Source organism: Mizuhopecten yessoensis, unplaced genomic scaffold (assembly GCF_002113885.1).
Source record: "Mizuhopecten yessoensis strain PY_sf001 unplaced genomic scaffold, ASM211388v2 scaffold10963, whole genome shotgun sequence".
Taxonomy (NCBI): domain Eukaryota; kingdom Metazoa; phylum Mollusca; class Bivalvia; order Pectinida; family Pectinidae; genus Mizuhopecten; species Mizuhopecten yessoensis.
Genome location: NW_018408809.1, coordinates 74,812 through 91,209, shown reverse-complemented (window position 1 = coordinate 91,209; position 16,398 = coordinate 74,812). Strand labels below are relative to the sequence as shown.

General features: G+C 41.9%; 1 protein-coding gene across 1 annotated transcript in view; it reads left to right on the top strand.

Annotated features, from left to right (window-relative positions):
- LOC110464134 (probable C-mannosyltransferase DPY19L3) overlaps positions 1-16,398 on the top strand; it is a 62,368-nt gene that overhangs the window by 25,490 nt on the left and 20,480 nt on the right. Inside the window, exons 6-13 of the mRNA XM_021519200.1 lie at positions 295-418; positions 917-1,051; positions 1,713-1,844; positions 2,197-2,301; positions 4,180-4,253; positions 5,598-5,756; positions 7,070-7,161; positions 8,351-8,502. Of these exons, the coding sequence (XP_021374875.1) occupies positions 295-418; positions 917-1,051; positions 1,713-1,844; positions 2,197-2,301; positions 4,180-4,253; positions 5,598-5,756; positions 7,070-7,161; positions 8,351-8,502 (973 nt within the window). The remainder of the gene's footprint in view (positions 1-294; positions 419-916; positions 1,052-1,712; positions 1,845-2,196; positions 2,302-4,179; positions 4,254-5,597; positions 5,757-7,069; positions 7,162-8,350; positions 8,503-16,398) is intronic.

Sequence of the window (16,398 nt, the reverse complement as noted above, 5' to 3'; positions counted from 1 at the left end):
GGGACACTGTTAACAGGGACAGGTATCTGGATAACTAAGGGACACTGTTAACAGGGACAGGTATCTGGATATTTAAGGGACACTGTTAACAGTGACAGGTATCTGGATAACTAAGGGACACTGTTAACAGGGACAGGTATCTGGATAACTAAGGGACATTGTTAACAGGGACAGGTATCTGGATATCTAAGGGACACTGTTAACAGGGACAGGTATCTGGATAATTAAGGGACACTGTTAACAGTGACAGGTGAACATTTAAACTGTATTTTACATGTTGTTCTGTTTGTTCAGACTGGACACAACTCGTGTGGAGTATATTATCCCCTTGCGTGAGAGTTTCTCCCTACCATTCCTGTGGGTACAGATAGCTGCCACCTCTTTCTACTTCAGACCCAGCAACAACCCTACCAAAGATGTGAGTCATATTCTACTGGTTCTCTAGAAATATCATAAAGCTATTACATGAAAATGGTAGTATATTGTATGTATCAGTAGGATTTTAACCCAAAAATAAAATGAATTGACTTTTCAAATCTGCTGTTTATTTTGAACTCACATCAGAGGTGCAGGTGCCCTATAGTAAACATGGTGTTCGTCCGTCCAGCTGTCTGTCAGTACTTTCTTTTACAGAATCCAAAAGAGTAATCTTTTTGAAGTTTGACATGGTGATACACTGTGATATGGTAGAAGAGCAATAAGGATTAAAAAATTCTGGGGGTACTAACAGGTGCATGGCAGGGCCCTTGCTGACCAGTCAGTGTTCTAATTAATTTACAATATACAGTTCACAGGGCTTCTAGGACTGCATTTTGGTAATGCATTTGTTACAATTAGTACTTCTTAGCTTACTGGCCAGTTTGTTTAGTATTCTATACCAGACTAATCATTATCTATTTGTACATTATTATGACAGAAACTGTCCATAGCCCTGAGCCTAGTGAGTACCTTCTTCTTTGCCCTGGGATGGCAGTTCAACCAGTTCATCATCCTTCTTCAGTCCTTTTCCCTGTTTGGTGTGTGGATTTTAGACCTTGTTCCCCCGAAGAAGGTAAGTGACACTGACTGACTGAGTAGATTTATCAGAAAACTACAAACATGATGGTCAATCATTTAAAGACAATTCATAAGAATGACTGTGAAGGTGAGGTCACACTTGTAGTCACACTTCCTAACGTCAGTGAAGGTGAGGTCACAAATGTAGTCACACTTCATAAGAATGACTGATTGTGGAATACATTGGATGTGAAGCACACCTTGGCCAAAGGTATTCAATGTTTTATAAATGAAATTGGTGGTGCTGTTGGGACATAGAGGTATGTCTTGAAGAGACTACTTCTTTAAAATTATCAGTCTGAAATCCTAAAATTGAGGGTCCTCTATGCAAATAATTTTTTAATTACTTTTGTAATTGTTCAATAAGAAATTACCATGAATCAATTTATGTTCTAGTTACTTAATATCACATACTATGCCTGAAGGCTTTGTTTAGCTACAATGCTTAAATTCACAGCACAGTTATTTCATTATTGATAATAAGTATCTATAGAAGTAATATTCATTGAAGATTTATGTTCACAAATTTGTCTTCTCGCCACTTTACATGAAAATTAATCTCTCGTACAATAAAATGATAAACAGTAATGTGTATATTGGTTTTACTGATGTGTTGTGTTCTCTTTCCACTATGTATACACCTGTGTCTGCTGTAGGTGAAGATGATGTTTTATATTGAGGCCATTTCCCTACTGGCAGTGTGTCTACTCCAGTTCATCAACAAAATGATCCTTGGATCGTTTGTGATGAGTTTTATACCAGCAGCTTTGTTCCTTATGTATATAAAGGTAAGAGATACAGGGATTTTTGTTGCGTATGTAAAGATACCCAAGCACTGCTCCATATAAAATATACTGTGAAATCATTAATATTTGTGGGTTTTTTAAATTCGTTGATTTCGTGAGTTATCTTCATCCACAAGTTCATAAGTCCACAAAATAGTTACAAGTTTAAGTGAGTGGGTACTGGCAATCCACAAATTCATGTACCCACAAAATTCTGTTTTTTCAGGAAATCGTGAAATTTGGGCCCCTACGAAAATATCTGATATCAGTAGGTATTTACTGGTGTAGTGCACTTTTAGATAAGAGGGTGATGACTTTCAGCATGTTCTCACAGATCTTTTGTGTATGTTTTCAGGGAGATGACATGAAGCTTTGCAGTATACCCTCCCGAATCTTTAAAGTGATATCTTACAGCACTGTAGTACTGATGTTAATGGTTTCTATCAACTTGTCAGTGAAGGTGAGGTCACACTTGTAGTCACACTTCCTAACGTCAGTGAAGGTGAGATCACCCTTATAGTCACACTTCCTAACGTTAGTGAAGGTGGTCACACTTCCTATAACTTACAGATAAGTGAGGTCACACTTGTAGCCACACTTCCTAATGTCAGTGAAGGTGCGGTCACACTTGTAGTCACGCTTCCTAACATCAGTGAAGGGGAAGTCACACTTGTAGTCAAACTTCCTATAACTTTCAGATAAGTGAGGTCACCCTTGTAGTCACACTTCCACACATCAGTGAAGGTGAGGTCGCACTTGTAGTCACACTTTCTAACGTCAGTGAAGGTAAGGTCACACTTGAAGTCACACTTCCTAACATCAGTGAAGGTGAGGTCAGACTTGTAGTCACACTTCCTAACGTCAGTGAAGGTGAAGTCACACTTGTAGTCACACTTCCTATAATTTTCAGATAAGTGAGGTCACACTTGTAGTCACACTTCTAACGTCAGTGAAGGTGAAGTCACACTTGTAGTCAAACTTCCTATAACTTTCAGATAAGTGAGGTCACACTTGTAGTCACACTTCTAACATCAGTGAAGGTGAGGTCACACTTGTAGTCTCACTTCCTAACGTCAGTGAAGGTAAGGTCACACTTGAAGTCACACTTCTAACGTCAGTGAAGGTAAGGTCACACTTGAAGTCACACTTCCTATAACTTACAGATAAGTTTTGAGTTTGAACACATTTACAGTCATACCTTATATAACTCATGGTGACAGTGTTTTGTCGGATACAGAAATCAGTATTTTGGTAAGAATTTTTCTTAATTTTGTGATTTATGCAGATACAGTAAAAAAGTCAGTGTACACAAAACGGGACACTTGTGACAAAGCAACCCAAGAAACTGACATGCAATACCAAAAAAGTATTTTAACATATGCAATTTTCACTCAAGGTTTTTATGTCAATTAATCTGTATACTATTTGTATACTATTATTGGTTACTGATTATGTCACACAGACAGTTTAAGATTTGAAATTATTATGAAACCATAGCTTTCATAATGTATGTGTCATGCAACACTAGTTATTTAGATATCATTTTCAGAAACTTTTTTTTCAAAACTAATGCAAGTTCGGAGAAGAAATTTAATCAGAACATTCTTGAACTCTAAATTATTTGACCTGTGTGTGAGTTTTTGCTTATATTCATCATTTATTCCCAAATATTAGCCAAAACACTAGTGTGTCCATCTCCGGGTACAGTTACACCTGTTTAATAGCCTACGTGACCAGGATACTATGTTGTGATCTATTTATGGAACCATGCGCTGGAAATATCTACTTGTCAAGAAAAGAAAAGTGGGCAATATCTACTTATGAAAAATCAAACATTTTAGGAATTTATACAATGGTATTATATACGTCAGTATTTCACTAAAAAGTGTCTGGTTTTGGAATCCTGAAGTTTTTTAAAAAAAAAAAAATATTTTAGTTCAGGCATATCAAAATTTTACACTTTTTACATAATAATATAGGTAAGCAATTGGGTCACATCATAAAGAACAGAGGTGAAGGAATCGTGAGGTTTCTAACTGAGAAAACAGGTGTAAAAGGGAAAACCCATGTAAAAGGTTCACAAAACACTACCGAGAGAATTGAGGGCGAAATTGTTTGATGAAAGTCAATAGGGAACAAGGATAGTATTTTCATAGTTTATTGTATATATAGGTACATTGAATTACATGCTCATAAGGGAAAATGTGAAAAAGTCCCCAAAAAACTTGTGTGCTGACATTTTGTAAATTATAAACTAGACAAGTGATATCAAAACATCAATAGAAACCTATGACGAAGTCATTGAAATAATTTTCTTCTTAACCTCTTTATTTTTCAGGTTCTAATCAATGTAGAAGCAGATGAACATATATACAAATTTGTGCTGTCTAAATTTGGAATAGGCAATCCTAGGTAAGTATATTCTACAAATGTCATCAACGACCAAGTTCGAACACTGTAACCAATATTCCTAAATATTTGATATTTTCTCTGACATGTTGTTAGTATAAATTTCTCGTCATGATTGGTGTCAATTTCATTAATTTCTCATTATTAATAAGAATTTTTACCATTGTAGATGAAATATGGAAAAAGTTGCACAATGATTTTCCAGTAACCCATATTTAATAGTGCTAGTGCTTTAGTAAGTGAAGGTACAGAATGAGACTTGTGGGTAATTTAGAGTGCACTGTTTTTAACCTATCGATATTCCCCTGTAGTAAAGGCCACATCAACCATAGAGGTCAAAGGGGAAGTTAATCTAAAACGGCTTGTCAGTGTCTTTATAAAATACTTAAAAGTTTTTCTACAGCCTAACTGTCACATGAATCTGTCCAATGATGTTGTGTGTTTGCATGAATCTGTCCAATGATGTTGTGTGTTAACATGAATCTGTCCAATGTACTATGGTGTGTGTTTAGATGAATCTGTCCAATGTACTATGGTGTGTGTTTAGATGAATCTGTCCAATGTACTATGGTGTGTGTTTACATAAATCTGTCCAATGTACTATGTTGTGCGTTTACATGAATCTGTCCAATGTACTATGGTGTGTGTTTAGATGAATCTGTCCAATGTACTATGGTGTGTGTTTAGATGAATCTGTCCAATGTACTATGGTGTGTGTTTACATAAATCTGTCCAATGTACTATGGTGTGTGTTTACATAAATCTGTCCAATGTACTATGTTGTGTGTTTACATGAATCTGTCCAATGTACTACGGTGTGTGTTTACATGAATCTGTCCAATGTACTATGTTGTGTGTATACATGAATCTGTCCAATGTACTATGTTGTGTATTTACATGAATCTGTCCAATGATGTTGTGTGTTAACATGAATCTGTCCAATGTACTATGGTGTGTGTATACATGAATCTGTCCAATGTACTATGGTGTGTGTATACATGAATCTGTCCAATGTACTATGGTGTGTGTATACATGAATCTGTCCAATGTACTATGGTGTGTGTATACATGAATCTGTCCAATGTACTATGGTGTGTGTATACATGAATCTGTCCAATGTACTATGTTGTGTATTTACATGAATCTGTCCAATGATGTTGTGTGTTAACATGAATCTGTCCAATGTACTATGGTGTGTGTATACATGAATCTGTCCAATGTACTATGGTGTGTGTTTACATGAATCAGTCCAATGTACTATGGTGTGTGTTTACATAAATCTGTCCAATGTACTATGGTGTGTGTTTACATGAATCTGTCTAATGTGCTATGGTGTGTGTTTACCAGGGACTTTGATTCACGGATATACCTGTGTTTGGAGGCGTTTAACTTCCTGTCGTTTGATACTTACGAGAGACTGACAAAAGGCATGGTGTTCCCTTTCTATGTGGCTACGCACGCGGTCCTGCTCATAGTGCTGTGTGTAGCTGTTCTTCAGAACTGGAGGTGGGTTTAGTTCGATAACATTGGAATATGGAGACCTATTTACGATCATTGGAACAAAACATTGTACACATGTAAAACAAATTGAGATATCATAATCACAGAATCTGCAATGAGTTTCTGCAACTTTATATATGCTAAAAAAGAAAAACTTCCATAGACTGTCATGTATCAATTTTGTTCTTATACCATTAATCATCAGTTTAAATTGTATTATTTTTAGGTCACCTGAGACAAAGTCTCAAGTGACCCATTGCGATCGCCTTTTGTCCGTTGTGCGTCCGTAAACAATTTATATTTTCGACTTCTTCTTCAAAAACCACTGAGCCAATTTCAATGAAATGTTGCAAGAACCTTCCATGGACAAAGGTCAACTAAAGTAGTTGCCGGTTTAATCCCAAGCCCCCAGGGGCCTGAGGGGCGCGGCCAAAAAGGGTCAAATTGACTACAAAAAAAAAAATCTTCTTCTCAAGACCCAGATATGGTAGAATAAAATACTCTCATAGATGGAAGGGTCTTAAGGTGCTTTACCAAAATTGTGAATTTCTTGACCCTGGGGTCTCGCGTTTTCCCCTGGGGAGGGGGTAAACTTTCCTATAGTTTATTTAGGGAAATCACATTTTGGACCAACACTTGTTTAACTTCCATTGGAAGTTATTCAATTTGGGTTAGCATTATCAGTATTGGATAGCAGTTTGATGGTATATGCACATATCAGCCCTGACTGACCCCCTGGGGCTGATGGGTGGGGCCAAAAAGGGTTGATTTGACTGAAATTTCAAAAATCTTCTTCTCAAAGACCCAGATATGGTAGAATCAAACACTCTTCATAGATGGAAGGGTCTTAAGGTTTATGACCCTAGGGTCTCACGTTTACACCCTGGGAAAGGAGGGGGGGAGGCATTATTTATTATGGTTTATAATGGCAAATGATACTTTGAATATTACATGTTAATAACTTGATTGGAGTTATAACCTTGAGTTGACAGTTTGATACTTTGAGAATTTTGAGCCAGCCCTACCCCAAGGGCTGTAGGGTGGGGCCCAAAGGAGTCGGTGTGCTATAATTTCTTCATTTTCCTTGTTAAGAATCAGAGGTGCTAGTTTCAAATACTTTTTAGTCTTAAATCTGTATGCTAGATATTGAATAAGGTGGTTTTATTGTTTTTTGTCACTTTGAATAATATTTCTGTACATGTTAAAAACAAAATCAACTCTCTGTATAAATATATCAGGTGACCGTTAAGGCCCATGGGCCTCTTGTTATCTTAAATAACTGTGGTTTCAAAAATAATTGAATTCATTTTGCTTTTCAGTAATCATGTTCATGATTCAACAGTAAAAGACACTGCTAGTACAAAGAAGTCCCATCTCCTTAGTAACAGACCAGAACTAGCATACCATATAGGTAGGTCACTCCTCCTTGGTAACAGACCAGAACTAGCATAACATATAGGTAGGACACACCTCCTTAGTAACAGACCAGAACTAGCATACCATATAGGTAGGTCACACCTCCTTGGTAACAGACCTGAACTAGCATAACATACAGGTAGGTCACACCTCCTTGGTAACAGACCAGAACTAGCATACCATATAGGTAGGTCACACCTCCTTGGTAACAGACCAGAACTAGCATACCATATAGGTAGGTCACACCTCCTTAGTAACAGACCAGAACTAGCATAACATATAGGTAGGTCACACCTCCTTAGTAACAGACCAGAACTAGCATAACATATAGGTAGGTCACACCTCCTTAGTAACAGACTAGAACTAGCATACCATATAGGTAGGTCACACCTCCTTAGTAACAGACCAGAACTAGCATAACATATAGGTAGGTCACATCTCCTTAGTAACAAACCAGAACTAGCATAACATCTAGGTAGGTCACACCTCCTTGGTAACAGACCAGAACTAGCATAACATACAGGTAGGTCACACCTCTTGGTAACAGACCAGAACTAGCGTATCATATAGTAACTGGCACACTGTACAAGTAGGTCACATCTCCGTAGTAACAGACCAGAACTAGCATACCATACAGGTAGGTCACATCTCCGTAGTAATAGACCAGAACAGGCACACTGTACAAGTAGGTCACATCTCCATAGTAACACACCAGAACAGGCACACTGTACAAGTAGGTCACATCTCCGTAGTAACAGACCAGAACAGCCACACTGTACAAGTAGGTCACTTCATCTTCTTTAAAAATAATGGCAGATACTGGATAGTTGTTCTTTAACATAACTCAAGCTTTGTTGTTTAAGAGGCCACAGATACTTCTCTTAATCTGATTTGCTTATTGAAACAATACAATGTCCATACATTGCAGTGTAATAGTGTCAAAGTGAAAAAGGTCATTTTACAAAATTCTCTTATTTTTGTATTGTCAGAAATGCAAAACAATAACAAGTCATTCTTAACTTAACCAGCAAAAAATCTGTAAAGGATAAAAGACCACTGCCAGTTATAATCTAAATCAAAATACATGAACAGACTTCTGTCTGATCCACGGTCAGTAACATCTTACTTTGTTTGGCCAGATAACTTTCATCACTTATACAAACTTTTTATGTTTTTGGTTACAGTGCAGACAGTGTTTTTTGGTGTGTTAGCCATGTCTACACTGCGAATGAAGTACCTATGGACTCCTTACATGTGTATACTTGCAAGCTTTGGAATCAGTGATTACCGCATGTGGAGGACTGTCCTTGCTCATCTAAAAACACAGGGCATGATGGTAGGTCCCTCTTACTGTACATACCCAGGGTGTAATGGTAGTTCCCTCATACTGTACATACACAGGGTGTAATGGTAGGTCCCTCTTACTGTACATATACAGGGTGTAATGGTAGGTCCCTCATACTGTACATATACAGGATATAATGGTAGGTCCCTCATACTGTACATACACAGAGTGTAATGGTAGGTCCCTCTTACTGTACATACACAGGGTATAATGGTAGGTCTCTCATACTGTACAAAACAGGGTGTAATGGTAGGTCCCTCATACTGTACATATACAGGGTGTAATGGTAGGTCTCTCTTACTGTACATACACACGGTGTAATGGTAGGTATTTCTTACTGTAAATATACATGGTGTAATGGTAAGTATCTCTTACTGTACATACCCAGGGTGTAATGGTAAGCCTCTCTTACTGTACATAGACAAGGTGTAATGGTAGGTCTCTCTTACTGTACATACACAGGGTGTAATGGTAGGTATTTCTTACTGTAAATATACATGGTGTAATGGTAAGTCTCTCTTACTGTACATACACAGGGTGTAATGGTAGGTCTCTCTTACTGTACATACACAGAGTGTAATTGTAGGTCTCTCTTACTGTACATACACAGGGTGTAATGGTAGGTCTCTCTTACTGTCCATACACAGGGTGTAATGGTAAGTCTCTCTTACTGTACATACACAGGGTGTAATGGTAGGTCCCTCTCACTGTACATACACAGAGTGTAATGGTAGGTCCCTCTTACTGTACATACCCAGGGTGTAATGGTAGGTCCATCTTACTGTGCATACCCAGGGTGTAATGGTAGGTCCCTCTTACTGTACATACACAGTGTAATGGTAGGTCTCTCTTACTGTACATACACAAGGTGTAATGGTAGGTCCCTCTTACTGTACATACACAGAGTGTAATGGTAGGTCCCTCTTACTGTACATACACAGGGTGTAATGGTAGGTCTCTCTTACTGTACATACACAGGGTGTAATGGTAGGTCCCTCTTACTGTACATACACAGGGTGTAATGGTAGGTCTCTCTTACTGTACATACACAGGGTGTAATGGTAGGTCCCTCTTACTGTACATACACAGGGTGTAATGGTAGGTCTCTCTTACTGTACATACACAGGGTGTAATGGTAGGTCCCTCTTACTGTACATACACAGGGTGTAATGGTAGGTCTCTCTTACTGTACATACACAGGGTGTAATGGTAGGTCCCTCTTACTGTACATACACAGGGTGTAATGGTAGGTCTCTCTTACTGTACATACACAGGGTGTAATGGTAGGTCCCTCTTACTGTACATACACAGGGTGTAATGGTAGGTCTCTCTTACTGTACATACACAGGGTGTAATGGTAGGTCCCTCTTACTGTACATACACAGGGTGTAATGGTAGGTCTCTCTTACTGTACATACACAGGGTGTAATGGTAGGTCCCTCTTACTGTACATACACAGGGTGTAATGGTAGGTCTCTCTTACTGTACATACACAGGGTGTAATGGTAGGTCCCTCTTACTGTACATACACAGGGTGTAATGGTAGGTCTCTCTTACTGTACATACACAGGGTGTAATGGTAGGTCCCTCTTACTGTACATACACAGGGTGTAATGGTAGGTCCCTCTTACTGTACATACACAGGGTGTAATGGTAGGTCCCTCTTACTGTACATACACAGGGTGTAATGGTAGGTCCCTCTTACTGTACATACACAGGGTGTAATGGTAGGTCCCTCTTACTGTACATACACAGGGTGTAATGGTAGGTCCCTCTTACTGTACATACACAGGGTGTAATGGTAGGTCCCTCTTACTGTACATACACAGGGTGTAATGGTAGGTCTCTCTTACTGTACATACACAGGGTATAATGGTAGGTCCCTCTTACTGTACATACACAGGGTATAATGGTAGGTCTCTCTTACTGTACATACATAGGGTATAATGGTAGGTCCCTCTTACTGTACATACACAGGGTGTAATGGTAGGTCCCTCTTACTGTACATACACAGAGTGTAATGGTAGGTCCCTCTTACTGTACATACACAGGGTGTAATGGTAGGTCTCTCTTACTGTACATACACAGGGTGTAACAGTAGGTCTCTCTTACTGTACATACACAGGGTATAATGGTAGGTCCCTCTTACTGTACATACACAGAGTGTAATGGTAGGTCCCTCTTACTTTACATACACAGGGTGTAATGGTAGGTCTCTCTTACTGTACATAGACAGGGTGTAATGGTAGGTCTCTCTTACTGTACATACGCAGTGTAATGGTAGGTCTCTCTTACTGTACATACACAGGGTGTAATGGATGGGCCCTCTTGTAACGGCAGGTCTCTCTTACTGTACATACACAGGGTGTAATGGTAGGTCTCTCTTACTGTACATACACAGTGTAATGGTAGGTCTCTCTTACTGTACATGTACAGGGTGTAATGGTAGGTCCCTTTTACTGTACATACACAGGGTGTAATGGATGGGCCCTCTTACTGTACATACACAGGGTATAATGGTAGGTCCCTCTTACTGTACATACACAGGGTGTAATGGTAGGTCCCTCTTACTGTACATACACAGGGTGTAATGGTAGGTCTCTCTTACTGTACATACACAGGGTGTAATGGTAGGTCCCTCTTACTGTACATACACAGGGTGTAATGGTAGGTCCCTCTTACTGTACATACACAGGGTGTAACGGTAGGTCCCTCTTGCTGTAATGCTTTAGGGTGGTATGGTCTCTGTGTGTGGGTTGAGGGGAAGTGTAAGGCCTCAGGGTGGTATGGGGTCTGTGTCACGGAGGAGGGGAAGTATAAGGCCTCAGGGTGGTATGGTCTCTGTGTCATGGTGGAGGGAAAGTATAAGGCATCAGGGTGGTATGGTCTCTGTGTGTGGGTTGAGGGGAAGTGTAGGGCCTCAGGGTGGTATGGTCCCTGTGTCTGATTGGAGGGAAAGTGTAAGGCCTCAGGGTGGTATGGTCTCTGTGTCTGGGTGGAGGGGAAGGATAAGGCCACAGGGTGGTATGGTCTCTGTGTGTGCGTTGAGGGGAAGTGTAGGGCCTCAGGGTGGTATGGTCCCTGTGTCTGGGTGGAGGGGAAGTATAAGGCCTCAGGGTGGTATGGTTTCTGTGTCTGGGTGGAGGGAAAGTGTAAGGCCTCAGGGTTGCATGGTCTCTGTGTCTGAGTGGAGGGAAAGTGTAAGGCCTCAGGGTGGTATGGTCTCTGTGTCTGGGTGGAGGGGAAGTGTAAGTTCTCAGGGTGGTATGGTCTCTGTGTCTGGGTGGAGGGGAAGTATAAGGCCTCAGGGTGGTATGGTCTCTGTGTCACGGTGGAGGGGAAGTATAAGGCATCAGGGTGGTATGGTCTCTGTGTCTGGGGGATGGAAAGTGTGAGGCATCAGGGTGGTATGGTCTCTGTGTGTGGGTGGAGGGGAAGTGTAAGGCATCAGGGTTGCATGGTTTCTATGTCTGGGGGATGGGAAGTGTAAGGCATCAGGGTTGCATGGTCTCTATGTCTGGGGGATGGAAAGTGTGAGGCATCAGGGTTGCATGGTCTCTATGTCTGGGGGATGGAAAGTGTGAGGCATCAGGGTTGCATGGTCTCTGTGTCTGGGTGGAGGGGAAGTATAAGGCCTCAGGGTTGCATGGTCTCTGTGTCTAGGTGGAGGGGAAGTATAAGGCCACAGGGTGGTATGGTCTCTATGTCTGGGGGATGGGAAGTGTAAGGCATCAGGGTTGCATGGTCTCTATGTCTGGGGGATGGAAAGTGTGAGGCATCAGGGTTGCATGGTCTCTATGTCTGGGGGATGGAAAGTGTGAGGCATCAGGGTTGCATGGTCTCTGTGTCTGGGTGGAGGGGAAGTATAAGGCCTCAGGGTTGCATGGTCTCTGTGTCTAGGTGGAGGGGAAGTATAAGGCCACAGGGTGGTATGGTCTCTATGTCTGGGGGATGGGAAGTGTAAGGCATCAGGGTTGCATGGTCTCTATGTCTGGGGGATGGAAAGTGTGAGGCATCAGGGTTGCATGGTCTCTGTGTCTGGGTGGAGGGGAAGTATAAGGCCTCAGGGTTGCATGGTCTCTGTGTCTAGGTGGAGGGGAAGTATAAGGCCACAGGGTGGTATGGTCTCTATGTCTGGGGGATGGGAAGTGTAAGGCATCAGGGTTGCATGGTCTCTATGTCTGGGGGATGGAAAGTGTGAGGCATCAGGGTTGCATGGTCTCTGTGTCTGGGTGGAGGGGAAGTATAAGGCCTCAGGGTTGCATGGTCTCTGTGTCTAGGTGGAGGGGAAGTATAAGGCCACAGGGTGGTATGGTCTCTATGTCTGGGGGATGGGAAGTGTAAGGCATCAGGGTTGCATGGTCTCTATGTCTGGGGGATGGAAAGTGTGAGGCATCAGGGTTGTATGGTCTCTGTGTGTGGGTGGAGGGGAAGTGTAAGGCATCAGGGTTGCATGGTTTCTATGGTTGGGGGATAGGAAGTGTAAGGCATCAGGGTTGCATGGTCTCTATGTCTGGGGGATGGAAAGTGTGAGGCCTCAGGGTTGCATGGTCTCTGTGTCTGTGGGGAGGGAAAGTATAAGGCATCAGGGTTGCTAGGTCTCTGTGTCTGGGTGGAGGGGAAGTATAAGGCATCAGGGTGGTATGGTATCTGTGTCTGGGGGATGGGAAGTGTAAGACCTCAGGGTGGTATGGGGTCAGTGTCTGGGGGATGGAAAGTGTGAGGCATCAGGGTTGCATGGTCTCTGTGTCTGGGTGGAGGGGAGGTATAAGGCCTCAGGGTTGCATGGTCTCTGTGTCTGGGTGGAGGGGAAGTATAAGGCCTCAGGGTTGCATGGTCTCTGTGTCTGGGGGGAGGGGAAGGATAAGGCCTCAGGGTGGCATGGTCTCTGTCTGTTGGTGGAGGGGAAGTGTAAGGCCACAGGGGGGTATGGTCTCTGTGTCTGGGTGGAGGGGAAGTATAAGGCCTCAGGGTGGTATGGTCTCTGTGTCACCGTGGAGGGGAAGTGTAGGGCCTCAGGGTGGTATGGTCTCTGTCTGTTGGTGGAGGGGAAGTGTAAGGCCTCTGGGTGGTATAGGCTCTGTGTCTGTGGGGGTGGGGGGATGTTAGGCATCAATGAGTGTGGTATCTCTGTCTGTGTTGAAAGACTGTGTAACTCTCCAGATTGGTATTGGCACTGTCTTTATGGAGATGAAGTGTAAGGTCTCAAATTAATATGGTCTCCATGTGTTCAGGAAAAGAAGTGTCTGGCCTCTAGGCGGGTATTGTAAACTTAAATGATGTGTGGATATAATGACAATGAAGCCTGTTACATGTCTTGTTTAAATGTGGATAAGGTGCCTTCTTACATCAGCTACAAAATCAATATATCATGTATGGATTCAAATTGCCCATCTGGCTAGACGATGGGGTAAATGTCACAAGGAGTTGGTGGCCTCTGATCAAGGTGTCTGTGCTTAATGTTCGAAAGATCTGTTGTCTTCTAGTTTAGCCATCTGTGTTGTAAATATTCAGAAGATTTGATGGCCTTCATCATCCTTACTGTTGGAACTGAAGTTTGTGCAATGCCATATGCTACAATGGTTATATTTGGGTAAATGTTGTAGGTATTTTTTGGGACTTAATGCTATGGTTCTGAACAGAGCTTTGATTCATTTTGTCTTTGAAGATATTTATTTTGATAAAAGATAACTTCAACAACTGGTGATTGGCTATGAAATAGCTCCTCAGCCTGTGATTGGTTATGAAATACCTCTCACAGCTTGTGATTGGCTATGAAATAGCTCCACAGCCTGTGATTGGTTACCATATAACTCTCACTGCCTTTAACTGGTTATGAAATACTTATTACAGCCTGTGATTGACTATGAAAAACTCTCACGCCCTGTGATTGGCTATAAAATACCTCTCACAGCCTGTGATTGGGTATGAAATAGTGTCATATCCTGTGATTGGCTATGAAATTACGTCTATTTCTCAACACCTGACAATCAAACCTGAAACTAAGAAAGTCAGATATTTTCAACTTAATATACAGTGAGGACTGTGTTTTGTCATAACACAGGTTAATAAACATCTGTGCTAGTGAGGGGTTCACTCCTCAGACAGAGGACTAGATATCTGAACAAGTGTAGGGGTTCGCTAGTCAGACAGGAGACCAGATATCTGTACAAGTGTAGGGGTTCACTCCTCAGACAGGAGACTAGATATCTGTACAAGTGTAGGGGTTCACTACTCAGACAGGAGACTAGACATCTGTACAAGTTTAGGGGTTCACTCCGCAGACAGGAGACTAGATATCTGTACAGGTGTAGGGGTTCACTCCTCAGACAGGAGACTAGACATCTGTACAAATGTAGGGGTTCACTCCTCAGACAGGAGACTAGACATCTGTACAAGTGTAGGGGTTCACTCCTCAGACAGGAGACTAGATATCTGTACAAGTGTAGGGGTTCACTCCTCAGACAGGGAACTAGATATCTGGACAAGTGAAAGGTTCACTCCTCAGACAGGAGACTAGACATCTGTACAAGTGTAGGGGTTGACTCCTCAGACAGGGAACTAGATATCAGGACAAGTGAAAGGTTCACTCCTCAGACAGAAGACTAGACATCTGTACAAGTGTCGGGGTTCACTCCTCAGACATGAGACTATACTCCTCAGACAGGAGACTAGATATCTGTACAAGTGTAGGGGTTCACTCCTCAGACATGAGACTAGACATCTGTACTAGTGTAGGGGTTCACTCCTCAGACAGAGGACTAGACATCTGTACAAGTGTAGGGGTTCACTCCTCAGACAGGAGACTAGACATCTGTACAAGTAAGAGGTTCATTCCTCAGACAGAAGACTAGATATCTGTACAAGTGTAGGGGTTCACTCCTCAGACAGAGGACTAGATATTTGTACAAGTGTAGGGGTTCACTCCTCAGACAGAAGACTAGATATCTGTACAAGTGTAGGGGTTCACTCCTCAGACATGAGACTAGACACCTGTACTAGTGTAGGGGTTCACTCCTCAGCCAGTAGACTAGACATCTGTACAAGTGTAGGGGTTCACTCCTCAGACAGGAGACTTGATATCTGTACAAGTGTAGAGGTTCACTCCTCAGACAGAAGACTAGATATCTATACAAGTGTAGGGGTTCACTCCTCAGACATGAGACTAGACACCTGTACTAGTGTAGGGGTTCACTCCTCAGCCAGTAGACTAGACATCTGTACAGGTGTAGGGGTTCACTCCTCAGACAGGAGACTAGATATCTGTACAAATGAGGGGTTCACTCCTCAGACAGGACACTAGATATCTGTACAAGTGTAAGGGTTCACTCTTCAGACAGGAGACTAGATATCTGTACAAGTGTAGGGGTTCACTCCTCAGAAAGGAGACTAGACATCTGTACAAGTGTAAGGGTTCACTCCTCAGACAGGAGACTAGATATATGTACAAGTGTAGGGGTTCACTCCTCAAACAGGGGACTAGACATCTGTACAAGTGTAAGGGTTAACTCCTCAGACAGGAGACTAAATATCTCTACAGTGTAGGGGTTCACTCCTCAGACAGGGGACTAGACATCTGTACAAGTGTAAGGGTTAACTCCTCAGACAGGAGACTAAATATCTCTACAAGTGTAGGGGTTCACTCCTCAGACAGAAGACTAGATATCTATACAAGTGTAGGGGTTCACTCATCAGAAAGGAGACTAGACATCTGTACAAGTGTAAGGGTTCACTCCGCAGACAGGAGACTACATATCTGTACAAGTGTAGGGGTTCACTCCTCAGACAGGAGACTAGACATCTGTACAAGTGTAGGGGTTCACTCCTCAGACAGGGGACTAAACATCTGTACAAGTGTAAGGGTTCACTCCTCAGACAGGAGACTAC